This window comes from Sinohyriopsis cumingii, chromosome 8 (genome assembly GCF_028554795.1).
Source record: "Sinohyriopsis cumingii isolate HCF-2022 chromosome 8, ASM2855479v2, whole genome shotgun sequence".
NCBI lineage: Eukaryota > Metazoa > Mollusca > Bivalvia > Unionida > Unionidae > Sinohyriopsis > Sinohyriopsis cumingii.
In genome coordinates, this window is record NC_142968.1 from 76,266,347 (window position 1) to 76,284,471 (window position 18,125).

The window sequence follows — 18,125 nt, forward strand, 5'->3', positions numbered from 1 at the left end:
GCCTCAGTCAAAATCTCACAAGCATGCTCTCTACAAAAATGATTACTTAGCTTTTATTTGCATCTTTAATGTAAAATTATTCTCATTTTTTCTGCAATAGGTCATTGTAGGACGAAAATTCAACAAAATAACGGTTTAGTGAGACCTTATTTACGAGTGCCACGTTCTGTTTTCCTGGTTTATAACATCATCTATTTCAGAGCGCTTGATCACAGCACCAGTTGCTGTTGTTGTGGGGTTAAACGCCATTTTTCAGCACGCGATAGGCTATGCATGGCGGCCAGTATTAATGGTGGAGGAAGAACCCAGGAAAACCAAGGGAAGAACCACCGACCCACGAGAAGCAACTGACAAGCTTTATCACATACCCACATTAGCCGAATCCTAGACTCGAAGCCACGCAGACAGAGGTGAGATGGCAGTGATCCGAAACGGAGAGCGCTTTAGACCACTAGGCCACTCGGGGCCCCCACAGCAGCAGTCGCTGCTATCGTAAATATGAGGAACAATTTTACGATCACAGGAAATAGCAACAATGGCGAATATAACAATAAATAATCTTAACATGAATCAGTATTTTCTTCTCCTTTACATCTGTGTATGTTTTTGTTAAAGCTTCCTTGTCATAACAACGATGCAGGTTTCCACCATTCTGAAAATCGTGCAAAACTGCGTGAAATGCATTTGTGACAGGGTTGAAAAGTTTAACAATTGGAACCCCAAAGTACATAATGGAAACTTCACATTGGAACATTTTTGACTGTCAAAGCGGATTTTATGGTACTTACATTTCATGCCTAACTCGTAATGTGGTGTACGTGCATTTCTTTCGAAAGTCAAATTCATAAATTAGTAATGACTACCGGTTCATCTCCCAACCTATATTTTCTCAAATACATAAATAATGACATTGATGATAATTCCCAATCCATATTATCAAGCAATATCTAAATAATGACATTGAAGATCGTTCCACAGCCTCCCTCAGCTGTATTGCATTAATTTGTGTTGAACGTCTTTTCCATCTAAAATATAAAATTGAATAGACACTCAATGTGCAGAATGTAGCTATTAAGGAAAGGAAGATATCTGAGGGACTTTTACTAGTAGATTGCCATTTATTTCCTGAGTGGAATTTGTGAGAGTGAATTTATATTATTTCTTGATTTGTATTGTTAGTGTATTTCATCACTGTTAGATAGATTCCCCAGGACAGGATGGTGATGAAGACTTTAATATTGTCCAGAAATGAATTTGGCATACGAGAATACATGGAATGTGTATCGTATATACACGTGGTAAAAACTATTTAAACTTTAAATAATGATATTAAAGTTGTTTATAAGCCATACGAACTCAAGAGTAATCACATTTGAAGACATCCATGAAAGATATTTATTGATTCTATGGTTAAAAATCATCTAAAACATTCAGAAATTCGTGATCTGTAATTCGATTGTATTTTTTTAAAAAAATTGTTGTAATTTAAGGAAGACATAAACTCTGTACGTCGATTTTACTAAATCGTGCATACTTTGGGCTGGTGAATGCCAGTGACATATATCTCACCCAGCTACTTTTTTGACGGTCTGGACACTCTGAAGGCCAATGCTCTTTCATCTTACAGATATAGCAAGTAACTTGGCTTTTATCTTGAAAGGAGAGTGAGTAGTCCGTCGGCTTGTCTGAAGAAACGTTCTGATGACCCCTCGCAAAGCTCTGATCAAACGTTCAATCTGTGTAGAGTCTTCCATCGTTCTGCTCGGTTTGAGAGTGAAATGAATAGTGGAAGGCAAGACACACACCCTTTATACAAGCTGGTCTGTCATGGATATAAAGTGACCCATGGTGTTTAACATGTGGTCATTTGACATTTTGAAGTCAAGATGAAACGATCGCATCAATTCGTGAAGAAAGAAGAACGTAAGAGGCAGAAACGTGATTTATCGCCTCGTACAATACCTGAAGTCTTGGCTCATATTCATGTCGGTGGTTTTGAAGATGATATGAGTGAACCAGATTCCAGACCCAGGAATTATACACCTAGTCAAAGTCCACCAGTATCACCCGCAAATTATTACCACATTCGAGAGACGGACAAGCTCTCCTCTAGAAGATTTAGAACTACGGCTTACACTTACAGGGTGAAGTTTAAGGATTTCAAGTCAGACGTACCACTGAATAAAGCAGAGGGCTTCATCACCGGGATGTGGGATTCTTTGTCAATCACACTGAAACAGCATTGTCAAGCCAAATAAGACGATCGCTTGAGACTTTCCACTCATCACGACAGCTTGAAATCCCCTGTTTTGATTGAGTTTAGCAACCCAGCAGAGCTGACACCTTCCAAAGTCATGTACAAGATACAACACGTGTAACAATCCAATGACCAATTTCCCATCACCGAAACAATCCAAAAAGGTGTAATTGGTGGACGACCTTCGTAGCATTAAGCGTAACCTCGTCCAAATTAAGAACCCTCAAGACCAGATGTGTTTAGCCCTGCCATCGTGGTGGGACGAACGTATGCCGACAAGAACGACACGTTAGAATGGAAAACTGTTCAAAAATCGGACCGAGCCAAACAACGAAGTGAAGCAGAACTCCTGTTACAACAAGCCGCCTGTCCAAAGACCCCCCCCCCCCCGTAGCAATCACGAAATGCAAAAATTGCAAGATGTCCTAGCTCCACGCTACACCTTAAAAGTGCACCCTTAAGAATTGAGCCGGCCTCTGTTGTTTCGAGGCAAAGATTATAAGGATGGAAAATACATTCACGTCTATTATCAGAATGAACATTTCGATGCCGTTACCAGTATCACTGCGTTCTTGGGATACATATATTACTTTGAGAAATGTGACTATGGCTCTAACAATCGAGAGCAACACAAACATTGTGGATCGAAATGCTCAGGATGTTTGGCCTCAACCCTGTCTGGACGAAGGACAAGAACGAGTGCATTGCTCTACTTGTGAGCGTACTTTTGTCAGCCCTGCCTCTTATCAACAACATTTGAAGACACAAGGTTCAAAGCAGAAATGTGATTGTCAACTGCTGGGATTGTGTTCTACGTGTGGACAAGGCATACCTACCAATAATGCCAAGGCACACGTATGTTCAGCAAAGAAACGATGTCACATTTGTCACAAATCGTGGAGTTGAAACAACAATGCTACATTAAAAAATACCAACACCAACAGGAAGATGATGACCACAAGAAGAAAGGGAATTTCATCTTTTTCGATTTCAGATGCATGCAAGAGACCAGCATTCACATTTATAATTTCTGAGGGGCTCAATGAGCTTGCGAGAAGTGCATCCAAGAACCTATCTTTAGTCATATCCTCACTGCAGCAAGATTCTCAGAGGACGTGAAAAAATCTTTCAAGGGCCTAACACGCTAGCCGAATTCGCTTAATGGATCTTAGACCCCATCGACGAGACGTGGAGCCAAGAGGATATCGAACGTTACGGAGATTGTCATCGCCATAACACGGTGATGGCTCACAATTTCTCCGGATACGATGGACAGTTTCTTCTCAGATACTATACGGAGCAAGGCACCGAACGTCCTAAAGTGACTTTGAATGGAGCCAAAATCATTTCCATGCAAGTGGGACAAGTACAGTTTAATGATTCGACGAGTTAATTGGCCATGCCTTTGAGCCGAATGCCTAAAACGTTTGGAATGACAGAAATAGCCAAAGGCTACTTTCCACACTTTTTCAATACCCAAGCCAATCAACATGCCGTTCTACCCCATTTGCCCGAGGCTCAAGATTACGATCCTAACAGCATGCGTACCGAACAACAAGAAACTTTCTACACTTGGTACCAGACCCACGCATCTGACTCCTTCAACTTTCAGGAAGAAATGTTAAAGTATTGTCGTTCAGACGTGGACATTTTCCGGCGTTGCTGTGGAAAATTTCAAGAACTGTTCATAAAACACGGAGGGGTCGATCCTTTGAAAGAAACTGATACCATTGCCAAAGCGTGTTCTTTAGTCTACAGCCAACGATTCATGCCTGAAAACACCCTGGCTGTCATCAGCCCTCAAACGACCAACTTTGTCAAACGTCAATGCTCGGTAAAAGCCCTACGCTGGTTGCATTACTTGTGCGACAAGGAAGATAAATGGATTCAACACGCTCGCAACGGAGGAGGCGAAAAGACCATCGGAACGTATTCGGTAGATGGTTGGGACTTAGAAAACCCCAAGATCGTGTACGAATTTAATGGTTGCTTATTTCACGGATGTTCCGTCTGTTACCCTCAGCGTGGCACTAAAAATGACTTTTTGCGATGAACCATGGAAGACTTGTACTAGGCCACTTGTCAGCGACGCTTGAAGTTAGAACAGCAAGGATACCAAGTAGTGGAAATGTGGGAAAACGCATCGTGGAAAGTTACAAATTGATGGACCCCCTGAACTCGAGGGATAGAGGACGGACAAATGCCACCTGTTTGCTGTACCACGCTGATGAAGAGAAAGGATAAGAAATAAAATACTTGGACGTGTATTCGCTGTATCCCTACGTGTGCAAATATTGTCACTTTCCTGCAGGGCACCCGCAATTGTTGACGGAACACATCGACCTGGACCACATTCAACAATACGAAGGCTTGATCAAGTGCAAAGTTTTGCCTCCCACGGACTTGTATCATCCCGTGTTACCTCACCATTGCCAATGCAAACTGATATTTCCCCTGTGCCGTACTTGTGCCGAAACGTGCAACCAAGACCAACCTTGTGGCCACACTCAGGAAGAACGCGCCTTGATGCGAAAGTGGGTCAGCGTGAAATTATTCAAAGCTCTGGACATGGGATACCAACTGTTAGAAGTGTACAAAATTTACCACTTTCCCAAGACGCAGAAATACCACAAGGGTGACCCAACTCAGAAAGGCATTTTCGCAGACTACGTGGATGCCTTTTTGAAACTGAAACAAGAAGCCAGTGCCTATTCTTCCTGGTGTCACCCTCCCCAAGGCCAAAATACATTCAAAGAGAAATACTGGTAACAAGAAGGCATCACTTTAGACTACATCGAGAAAAACGAAGGTAGGCGATCGTTTGCCAAAGTTATGCTAAATTGCTTGTAGGGCAAATTGGCACAACGGCCGTGTTTACCCAAGACGGAATATTTGACATAACCTTCCCGCTACTTCCAGATGATTCATGACACAACGATATACATAAAACACGTGGACGTCGTTCGTGAGGATTTGATTTTAGTCAATTACGAAGAAGATCTGGACTTTGTACAAGCCGACGAATTTGGAAATGTCATCATTGCGGCTTACGTGACAGCCCATGCTCGCTTAAAATTGTACGAAGCTTTAGAACTGTTAAGGGATCGCGTCGTGTACCTTTACACAGACAGTTGCATTTACATCGATCGCCCAGGTCAACATCACCCTAACATCGCAGGTGACCGTTTAGGAGCCTGGACAGACGAGCACCCCGACGAGAAGATTTTAAGTTTCGCTAGTGGTGGTTCTAAAAATTACGGCTACGAATACCGGGACAAACAAGGAGAAGTGCACGCCGAATGTAAAGTGAAAGGATTGATTCTGAATTATCGCACCAGTCGAGTGGTGAACATTTTCATGCGAGTGCGATTTCTAAACCACTTCACTTTGCCGTACGGTCACATTGATATTGGTCAGCATATAAAAAGGGACAAGTTCCAAGATCGATAGTTCATTGTGACTACCAAGACCAAGCGAACACAAAACAATTTCAGACAGGTACAATTCAAGTTTGGGGCATCTGAAGTGGAGTGTGATGCTGAGCCTTGCGATGTGAGCTATGCAGTAAAGCATCATGGGAACTTTGTTCCCACTACTACTACTTCCACTACACCTATCATGGAAAGTGATGATGTACGTGTTAAATCTGAGGGATGCGAAAGAGATGCCGCACTTTATCGTGGACACTTGACTGGTTTTCATTGTATATATCAACCTTCACGTCTCCCACCCTATGTTTTTTTATGTTTTCTAATTTCATGGTGTTTGTTTTTTGTAATCATATCATTATATATGTTTTTTATGTTATAGGTGTTGTCTAATGTTGTAAAGCGCTTATAGCTTCTAAAGATCAGGTGCTATGTAAAGTCATCATTATTATTATTTTTATTATTATTATTCCTGGAGATTAACACAGCTACTAGTATTTGATAAATCAAGGTTAATACTGTACTCTGGTAATTAAATATTAGCTTTTACATGTGTTTGTTTTATTTTTTTATTTTAACCTTTTGAAACAAGAATTATATATCATTTTATATTGTTTCAATGCACACATTCGATAAGGTATTCAGTAGCTGTAATTTTACACTCGCTGCCTTAAATTGATATGTGAGGTATGCAAGGATATAGAGAAAATAGAGAAAAAGCATAAGGTATTCAAACAATAGTAATACTGAAATTGAAACAAAAATTAATACAAAATAACAGTATATGGAAATTAAATTTAATACTTATTTAAATTGATGCTTCATTCAAGTACAACTGTTTTGAAACATTTAAATCCTTCTGAAAGCACATTTCATTTTATCCATGTATTTCTACTCCAGAAGAAAAACAATCCTGTAAAATATTATAAATAGTTCATGAAACACTATTATTAATGAAACACTATATATGTACACTAATTACAGCAGAGTATTAAAGATCACACTTCAAAGATTTTTGGACAAAGCCACTGTAACAACATTGTGTCAATCAAGTCTGGTGTTACTAAAAACTATTTTTAGGTAAAAAATCCCCAAATTGCTGAATTAAACAAGTCCAGCTGTCTCAAACCACTGATAATTAGGTCGATATTTCACTCACTGTTGTGTGAGCTGCAATTATCCATTCAGCATGAACTGGCTTGATTAATGAGGTTTGAAGTTTTACTAATACTGTGCACTGATTGTCACCAGTAACATCTTCTTTTTCCATAATGATGTCCATGACCTGTTTAGCATACCACTGGTGGAAGTTTGACTTTAATTCTTCTTTGTACTCTTTATCTACTGTCAAGCCTAGTGGTTGAAATCGGTCTGTACAAGAGACAGGCACAAACATTAACTGCTTAGTAAGCAAGCGCCTGTGCCATATTCGCAGCTTCTGACGGGTTAAGAAGTCCAAGAACTGGGGGGGGGGTCGAGGTTGAATTTTACCACTATTAAGCCACTGCATTAATACTGTGATAGTCAGAAAGTACTGATGGTACAACTTGATGGACAGTGGTTTAAGTAAGACATCATCCATATGTACTTTGATAACCTATTGGCCTAGTGTTGTTGGCTGCCTTGGCTTCCTTTGATGTTGAGCACTCAAATCAAAACATGGTGAAAGTGATTAATCTTGACAGGTGTTTTATTTGTGCTCATAGAGATGGAAGTATTGTTTTAGTATTGTTGGCTGCATCAGTTTCGACTAATGTTATTCACTTGGTTGAAAACAAAGTGCAAGTATGGAACTTGCCAGGTCTTTGATTTGTGCATGTACAGGTGTTAGTATTGTTTTAAATATTAAAGCAACCACCATTTGCATCTGCATAGTTTTATTCTTTCGTATTCTTTATTTTGGGCATTTGTAGAGGTTAAACCATGAAATTAAATACATACCAATATGCAAACTTTGACGGGCAAAACTGCAAATTTAAGTACCCACAAAAATTTCTTTTTATATACAAAACCATAAACATTTAGCCCAGCGAAAATAAATGTTACTACAGTATATATATATATATATATATATATATATATATATATATATATATATATATATATATATATTCATGGTATATTGAAGTACAACCATCATCATACCCATCCTTGTAGAATCCAAAAGAATGCAAGTTAAATGTGTCCTTATATATAATATATACCAGGAGTCAGTCATGGGTACATTTTCAAATTACAGAGCACTGGTTCTTAACCCATGGATCTCATCCAAAACTTGGTTGCCATGCTGTTTTGAGTGGATTGCCAAAATCAACCTTAATAATTTGAAATTCCCCACCCAAGGGGTTTTTGAACATTTGACAGTGGCAAAGCTAACACCAGAAACCTAATCTGGGTTGCTGCCCAAAATAGTTAAGAACTGCTGCTTTAGAGCTTGTAAGCTGTGGGAATGACTGCCAGTTGCCTGCTTAAATGTTTCTATCACGAAATGTTTTTGTAACAATGGATTGTTTTAAAATTGTCAAAAAACACTTTAAAATGATTTAACTTCATATAAAACAAGGACTAAATCTTTCATGAAAAAATCTGCATATATTTGGTTAGTGCCTGCACATCTACTTTCAGTGTTATATGACTATGGGCTGTAAATTTAATGCAGTTATTGCCAAGTACCCCAAAATAGTGGGATTCAGCAGGAAAAATTGCCCAGCAGTTGGTAGATTTCTAATTAATTATTAGGCTCTGATAGTAAACTTCACACAAAGTGAGGTGGGGGTTGGAGTGGAGACAAAAATTACTAATGATGTTAATGTTTAATGCAGGGCCCTGAGTGGCCGAGTGGTCTAAAGTGCTCACCGTTATGGATCACTGCCATCTCATCTCTGTCCATGTGAGTTCGAGTCTCGGATTCGGCTAATGTGGTTATATGAGAAAGCTTGCCAGTAGCTTCTCACTGGTCGGTGGTTCTTTCCGGGGTTGTCCCGGGATTTTCCTCCACCATTTATACTGGCCGCCATGTATAGCCTATTTTGTGCTAAAAAATGGCATTAAACCCTGCAACAAAAACAACAACAACAATGTTTAATGCAGTGTTCCCAGTGTAAACTATCAAATAACAAGAAAACATCTATCCCAGTGCATGGTCATTAACTTTACATCACATTAAAATGGGAACTGGAGAAGAAAATCTTTATTTATTTTCTCTTACATTTATGAAAATTACATGTTGCAGACAACCTTCTGGCTTGGTGCAATACTAGACTGTTCTTCATACAAGGACAAGATACTTACATGGAGCTGACTGTGGCATAACCAATCCTGAGCATTTGTACTGACTATACAAATATTTTATGGGGAAACACCCAAATAACACATACAGAAATTGTACCTCAAATGACTGCGGAGTTCTACAACTTCCAAATATTACAGTTAGAACTCAGTAAATTTAACTCATTATATCAGTTCAAATGACTCAATTATAATTTTTTTTGCCCTGACATTTTTAATCAATATTTTCCACATTAAAGATTATTCTGGTTTGAACAAATGTTTTCTTTTTGAAAACTGTCCCACATTTTCTGGTAGCATGGAGTTAACAGGGTAGCTGGCACTAATGTAAGGGCACATTATTTAATGGTTTTCCCTCTAGGGTATTCATTGTATCAAAAATAACATGATATTCTCCAATGTGGGAATTTTTTTTCTGGCCAAGTCCTAATGTAAACTCGGCAACATCATTAACTTCCCCATTCAAGTGCTTTTACAAATTCTTCTTCGGAAAATGAGAGCATCTTGGCAGCCTCTACATGCATCTGAAAAAATAAATAAAATACATAAAATTTTGAATATTTTTAGTGCTTTGGAAAACAACTGTTGAAAAAGTATTCACATGCAGTGAAACAACTCCACCTGCTGATAAAGCATAATGTTTCTGGGTCATTCCTTTTATATGTATAATTATTTTAAATATGCATGCATTATAATATATGTATAAACACGCATCTGTCCATAAGGTAGGTATAATTATGGATCCCATAACTTTATGTGGAACCTGTCTTGAAAGACCACCACTTCTGCAAAACATAATGGTCTCTAATGACAGGTGGTCTCTCATGACAGGTCATAACACTATATAATCAATAAATTGGTACATGGAGAACCTGGTCTCTTAAGACAGGTGGTCACTTGCTGCAGTGGTCTCTCAAGACAGGTTTTGCTGTACTTATATTAAAATAGGCAGTTAACTGAATTATCTAACAATGTATGAAAGACGGGTCATAGGAAGTTGAGAATGGTTTTTATATTATCTGTATGGTCTAAAGCTTGCACAAAATATATAAGATCTTAACTGATTGATTTCAGTGGTTCTTTCCGGGGTTTTCCCAGGTTCTTCCTCCACCACTAATACTGGCCACCATGTATAGCCTAACGTGTGCTAAAAAATGGCGTTAAGCTCTACTACAACAACAACAACAACCACTGATTGATTACAAACTTCTCTTTATTTCATTTATTTTGTTTCAAACTGTACACCAATTTCAATACATATGCACTTGAACACAAATTTCTGAGTATCGCCCTGGTGTCTGGATAATGTGATTGGGTAGGACATGATGCTACATGTCTGCGCAATGATGCCCCATAGCTTAGACATCACTACAAACTGCCACACTGCAGATATCGTAGCAATATGACTAGAGAATGTGAAAATTGTTAAAGCTGCATCAAAAATACAAGTCACTCACACACAATTATTGTTGGTTAATTTTTAACAAGGATTTTAATAATGACTTTCCATGAAAATTGATCAAAATCTGCCAAATAGGGGAAACAACTCTAGACATCAGCTACATGAACATCCTAACAGCAACATAAAACCCTGGTTGGCATTATGAAGAATCAAATAATTAAACAGATCTAAACATACAAATTTGTACAGTACTCTGTCTGCTTTTTATATCCCTGTCTCTGATACATTGGAACCTCAAGCCCATCCATCCATCCAACACACAATCTTGTGAACACAACTAACCCTGCACTTTTTGATGGCATGCCATGAACATTTGTAACGATTATCGTCATCACCTGAATATGTGCATATCCATAAATTACAGTGCAAAAAATTTGTAAAAGTTATTGCCCCTATTGACATGCAGGTGAATGTAAAGTATCTTATGAACTTGTTTATAAGTTGGATCCAAATGCAAACTGTATTCTGTGATGGCAGATCAGGATCAATTCTGTTTGCAGTTGGACTTGACTTACAGATAGTGTAGCCAAATGGTGTGATTGTAACTAATCTCCAAGTGTGTGAAAAAATGCAGTGATTACTTAGTAATATTATAGCCATGATCTAAAGATGTGTATATTGACAATTAACTGTGATTCTGCAATGTGTGTTAGAGTTACTGTCCTATTGTCTTGCAGCTGACTATGGTGGCACTCTACAGTTTTGTATTTTGCATAGGGTTAGGATTTTAAAGAAAAAGAATTTCCCTGGCTTTCCTCACTGGTTATAATGGCTATTTAAAAAAGACCTTGTATATTTTAGGTAAAATTCAAAGAACCTTTAATTCCCTTTATTTTGGTATATGATTGATGGGTGTAATATGGGTTATAGAGTATACAGCTTGGCCTTACTCCAGATGTGCACCTTTCAAAAAAGTGCTAGCTCCACTTGGTCACTTTCACTTCCTGAACTTCAGAGGTAAATTGTATAAAAAAAAAGAACCGGTAACTTGTTTTACATTTTATATATTTGGTAATTAATTTATTGGCCTTTCAGAAATTGGTATTGTCTAGTCTGGCAAAATTCATTTTCCCTATTTTAATAGCTGCTATGGATAGTGTACTTTAGACTATTTCAGGCTGATTTTTTAGCACAAGGGAGCATTCATTTTAGTTAGCAGTGTGTTTAAATCATGTACAATTTCCGAAAGTACAATATCCAAAGAAATATCATCCACATTACATTAATGTAGCATAGAGGTATGCCACCATTATCTCCATTGTGCATGTTTTCAATGCAAACAACTTCACCTTACATACATCACTCTCTCAAAAGTACATAATAACTGGTGAGCGCCCCCTACAGTATATGAGAGAACCAAGTGAATGCAACTAGTACTGCTGTTTTTGATGTACTGCTGTGAACTTTAATGCCTATTATAATAGTAATCATGTGAAGATGGACAAGTAAACAAATCAATGTCTTCCTATGATGTTCGATGGATGCTCAGTTGGCATAACATCAGACTTTTTAATCCAAGGAATTTATATTTGCCCATGTCTGCCCAAGTCAGCTGCCAGTGTGTCTTGGGAACGGAACATATCTTTTGTTTCCTTGGCAATGTACCCATTTAATATAAATGTCGGCATTTTGTTACTAAAAATATTCCCATTTAGATTCATAAGACACATGGTCATCAAAAGAGTATTTAATAAAGTGAACTTAAAAACTACAAAGACTCAAACATCTCAGTCTCTAATGATTTCATGAGACCCCGAGTGGCCAAGTGGTCTAAAGCGCTGTTCTTTAGGATCATTGCCATCTCACCTTTGTCTGCATGGGTTTGAGTCTCGGATTCAGCCAATGTGGGTATGTTAGAAAGCTTGCCAGTAGCTTCTTGTGGGTCAGTGGTTATTTCCGGGGTTTTCCCGGGTTCTTTCTCCACCATAAATACTGGCCGCCATGTATAGCCTATCGTGTGCTGAAAAATGGCGTTAAACCCTACAACAACAACAACAACAATGAATTCATGTATGTCATTAATTTAAAAGGGCCTGACAGATTTTGTTACCATGATATCAGATGATTTGCATACTGGCAAATTATATCAGATTATAAAACACAGGCCCTTAATATGAGACTGAATTTCCAGTGTAGGCCAATTCGAAACTACCGGTATCTTTTAAAGTAACACCATATGTGATTGGCTGAAACAAAATCTGTAAGTCAAGCTCAAGAGCTGTATACACCTTCCAGGCCTGGATCTGTGAATCTTGCTGCTGGGAGAATTTAAAATAAAACTGTTGTTATCTCCTCTGGTAATATGATACAACAGAAGGGCAATGCTTTTATTTATACAAGGGCCATGACTTTGTTAAGTTCTCTCTGAAAATAGTGGAAATCAAGTTTAACTTAGGTCTTCTTAAGTAAGATATTATACCAGCACTGGTTTCAAAATTATTAAGGAGAACCAGAACTGACATGATTTCATGTTATATGATGAGATGGAGACCGATTTTAACTCAGAAATGTAGTGGCAGTATACAAGACCAAAACAACACTAAGATGCTTACCTTTTGCCTTTTCAAAATGTCAATCAGTTTCAGCTGTTTCTTAAATCCAGCCATTAGTTCATTCTTCTGTTTCTCCAATCTTTTGTTTTCTGTTAACAACTGTTCCACTCTTTTCTTTTCCTGATCTGTAGTTTCCTGGAGAAACAAAATACCTCACTTGAGTGCTCATTTCAAACTAAATGTTTATGACTTAATTTGAATGATTTGCAAACATTGCCTAGCAAAACATTTTAATATTTCAAAGAAACTCATTAGTTTCATGACATAAAGGGCAATAACTCTGTCTAGAACTCTCCCAACTGAACAACGACATTGCCTGCCTCCAGGAGACCCGACTGACTGACAGCGGCACCATCTGGGAAGCCAATTACACATTCTTTTGGAGGGGAAGCCCTCGGATGAACCTAGGCAGCATGGTGTAGGCTTTGCCGTAAAGAACACGCTAATCGCCTTCATTGAACCTCCATCATCAGGTACTGAGAGAATCCTTGCCCTCCGGCTGTCAACATCCTTAGGCCTGGTCGACATCTTCAGCGTGTACACCCCAACCCTCTGCTCCACCCACAAGGAGAAAGACAAGTTTTATGAGGCTCTGGATCAGGCAATATCCAGTATCCCCAACAATGAAAGCCTTTATTTACTAGGAGACTTCAATGTTAGAGTGGGAGCTGACCATGAGGCCTGGTCCACCTGTCTCAGCTTTTACGGAAGGGGCAAGATCAATGAGAATGGTCAGCAACTGCTGGAGATGTGCTGCTCCCACAGCTTATGTGTGACCAACACTTTCTTCAAATGCAAGGAGATCCACCAGGTGTCATGGAGACACCCACGTTCATGCCACTGGCACCAGCTAGACCTCATCATCACCATGCGTGCAGTGTCCTCCTCACCCGGAGCTACCACAGTGCCGATTGCGACACAGACCATTCCCTCATGGCCAGCAAGGTGCGAATATTACCCAAGAAGCTGCACCACGCCAAGAAAAAAAGGTCACCCACGCATCAACACCTGCTGTGCAAGCAACCCAGAGAAAACACAGTAGTTCATCAGCAAACTGAACGAAGCCCTCACCAAAGTGATACATGATGACACCATTGACTCCAAGTGGTCCCATATCCGTGACTCTGTGTACAATTCAGCCATCACAGCTTACGGGAAGAGGGAGTGAAAGAATGTTGACTGGTATAAGGCAAACTGGGAGGAGATGGAGCCCATGACTGAGGCAAAGAGGAAAGCCCTCCTGGCATACAAGGCTGCACCTAGCCCCAGAACACTACAAGCCCTCAGGATTGCAAGGAACAATGCCCAGAAGACCGCCCGCTGCTGTGCCAACACCTACTGGCTGAACCTTTGCAACAGTATACAGACAGCTGCCGACACCGGGGATGCGAGAGGAATGTACGAGGGTATCAAAAAGGTGACAGGCCCCCCCCAGCTACAAGACTGCCCCCCTCCCTCAAGTTCAAGACAAGTGAAGTCAACACAGACCAGGGGAAACAACTGCAGCGATGGGTTGAGCACTATCTTGAGCTATATGCAACCCAAAACAATGTCACTGGAACTGCCCTGGACGCCATTCCAGACCTGCCTGTCATGGAGGAGCTAGACACACAGCCTACCCTGGAAGAGCTCGGAAAAGCCATTGATTGCCTTGCCTGTGGGAAGGCTCCTGGAAGCGACGGCATTCCGCCTGAAGTCCTCAAGAGTGGAAAACCAGCACTTTTCCAGCCCCTACACATACTCCTCTGCCTTTGCTGGGAACAGGGATACATCCCACAGGACATGTGTGACGCCAACATTGTCACTTTGTACAAAAACAAAAGAGACCGTAGTGACTGCAACAACTACCGGGGCATCTCCCTCCTCAGCATCATTGGAAAGGCTTTTGCCTGTGTTGCCTCGGCATGCTTGCAGATCCTAGCCTCCCATGTCTACCCAGAGTCCAGTGTGGATTTTGAGCCGGCAGGTCAACTGTAGACATGATCTTCTCACTACGTCAGGTGCAGGAGAAGTGTCGCGAGCAGCAGATGCCCTTCTACATTGCCTTCATAGACCTGATGAAGGTGTTTGACCTGGTTAGTAGGAGTGGACTCTTCAGACTCATGCAGAAGATTGGCTGCCCCCTTACGTCTGCTTGCTGTCATCATGGCGTTCTACGAGAACATGCACAGCACAGTGTGCTTCAATGGCGCAACATCTGAAGCATTCCCAGTCATCAGCGGAGTCAAACATGGCTGTGTCCTTGCGCCGACACTCTTTGCCATCTTCTTCTCCATGCTTCTCCAGTACGCATTCAAGGACTGCAGTGAGGGAGTGTACATCCATACCAGGGCTGACGGCAAGCTGTTCAACATTGCCCGTCTCCGTGCTAAGACTAAAGTCGCAAAGGTACTCATCCGTGAATTGCTCTTCGCTGACGATGCAGCCTTTACATCACACATGGAAGATGGACTTCAGCAGCTGGTATGCCGCCTCTCCCACGCTTGTAAGGAATTTGGACTGACCATCAGTTTGAAGAAAACGAACGTCATGGCGAAGGATGCAGATTCCCATCCCTCTGCCACCATCGATGGGTACAACTTGGAAGTTGTCAAGAACTTCACATACCTCGGGTCTAACATCTCCAGCTCACTCTCCACTGATTCTGAGGTGAACGGCAGCATTGCCAAGGCAGCAGCAGTGATGGCCAGACTTAACCAGAGAGTCTGGAACAACCCCAACCTCACTGAGAAGACCAAACTTCGTGTCTACCATGCTTGCATGCTCACCTCACTTCTCTACAGCAGCGAAACATGGACCACCTATGGAAGACATGAGAGGAAACTCAACAGCTTCCACCTGAGATGTCTGTGGCGCATTCTGCACATCCAGTGGCAGGACAAAGTACTCAACACAGAGGTTCTAGAACGCACCAACATGAACAGCATGTTTTCCATTCTCAGCAAGAGGCGCCTTCGCTGGCTTGGCCATGTCAAGAGAATGGACACAGGGTGCATTCCCAAGGACCTGTTATATGGGGAGTTAGCAGAAGGTGCACGACCAACTGGACAACCACATCTGCGCTACAAAGATGTTTGCAAGAAGGATATGAAGATGGCAAACATCAATGTCAACGACCCAGAGAGCTGTGCAAACAACCGTTCCAGCTGTCAGGCAGGGAGTTCAAAACGCGGAGGAAGAGAGAAAAATAAAACAAGCTGAAAAGAGAGCTAGAAAGAAGGATAAACAAAAGCTTACTCTGGAGCTACGCCATCGTCTCCCATAGAAGGACGGATGCCAAGAACTCTGTCTAAAATGAACAAAAAGGGTTAAATGCCTTATTCAGCATATTTGTGTCAAAGTAATTGGAATATCAAACAAGATCAATCCCAAGCAATTATTTGGCTCTAAAAGGCAGCCTATAATGAGAATATCTAAAGTCAATTAACAAATCCAATAACTCAAAAATGAAGTAAAGGAGCAAAAGAAACCCCACAACAGTCCATTAAAGGCATGTTCATGTGTATTAGTCAATGTTTATGCCAAACTGCATCAAGATATATTGAATGGATGACATGTATTAAGTACATTGCATGCAACACAGAATAGCGAAGATATGAAATTGATCTATAAGACCCATGAATCTGCTTAGTCAGCAGTGGTAATCCCCTGGAAAATCACATGTATGTGTATTTGGATATGTTGAATGGTTATTTAGCTACATTGGCAACAAGAAATAGTTAAAGACAAGATTCCAGATAGAGAAATAAACATGTCTGGTAACATTGCCAAAAATACAACTGAAAGATTAAACGCTTAAAAGACACATTATGCATAAAGCAGTGCATCTATTACAGGCAGGGATCATCATGGGCTTTGCCAGTGTTGCAAATTGCTATTTTTTTCTCCCTTATTGGCGACAAAACATACCATCTGGTGATTTTCTTTTGCTAACAACCTTTTCTGGCTATTTAATTTGTATGTACAATCACGGATTTGGAGTGGAGACATTCAAAGGGACCACGAAAGGAAGCCACAGACTTGGATGCATAATGCACTGGAATCTGTAACATAAACGAATTCTTTGTTCATATTGACAAACCCAGTTGTAGTCGGCTTTCTTTGATGAAGGGTGCATGCACTTTTGAAGTCGCCGCTAAAGAACAGCTTTGGAGAACCATTTCTTATTGTGGCGGCAACATCAAATAACTGTATTGCATGACTGAGACTGGTATTTTTTCCATTTGCTGAGTACATTTTCATAACAGTCGGTGCTTCAAAGGTAATCTGTTTCCTTTGAAATTTCAGCAATCTATTTTATCTGGGTACATTTTTAAAAGGAATTGGCCATCGTTTAGACTATATAGTTACTGTCCCTCCATGCCTACTGAATAAACCAATAAGAATTTTTTTTTTTACATTTGTGGTAGCAGCGTGATGCTGCCTTCTATGCATGCATCTGAAAATTAACAAAGGGTCAACGGATGATAGAGATGTAGGTGTTCTGATGACATGGATTATTACAGAAAATGTGAGTGTTCTGAACGATTTAATTCTGAGTGAAAAGAAGAGGAATTTTACTTACCATCCACACAAATGCCAGTCTTTGTAAATATATTAATTACTAGTGAGCGGCCGAAAATCCGATGAAAGACAGATTACGAGAGAATGCCTCGTCCAGTTGATCTCCGTTACCAGAAATGTCAACAACAAAAAAGCGGATATTTCACAACATACAGAACTCATGCTAGATGTCAGGATAAGCGGATTATGATATAACAATGCACTGTTTAGATGGTTTGTCAGTATAGACAAAGAATTTGTTTATGTAACAATAGATAAATTTCAGTGCATTTTATATCTAGTTTGCTGCTTCCTTTCATGGGGCCTCTGAATTTCTGCACTCCAAACCAATGGTTGTATATAAAAGTTAAAACAGCCAACAATGTCGCCAACAAATAAAAAAAGCCACATGGTATGTTTTGCAGCCAATAAGGAAAAACAACCCAAATTTGTGACATTGGCGAAGACCTACGCGATCCCAGAATAAACTTTTTATGCGTTTTTTTTCTTCTTCTTACTTTTTCGTGTACGAGAAAAATACTTTTTTTGTGTACGAGAAAAATACATATAAAATTTCAGGAGCCAAGCCACGATTG

General features: G+C 40.1%; 1 protein-coding gene across 1 annotated transcript in view; it reads right to left on the reverse strand.

Moving 5' to 3' along the window:
• Positions 1-6,468: 6,468 nt before the first annotated feature.
• Positions 6,469-18,125, reverse strand: part of LOC149793898 (testis-expressed protein 9-like) — a 41,020-nt gene continuing 29,363 nt past the window's right edge. Inside the window, exons 11-12 of the mRNA XM_089967844.1 lie at positions 12,988-13,122; positions 6,469-9,497 (exon numbers count right to left, since the gene is read on the reverse strand). Coding sequence (XP_089823970.1) covers positions 9,423-9,497; positions 12,988-13,122 — 210 coding nt within the window. The 3' untranslated portion in view covers positions 6,469-9,422. The remainder of the gene's footprint in view (positions 9,498-12,987; positions 13,123-18,125) is intronic.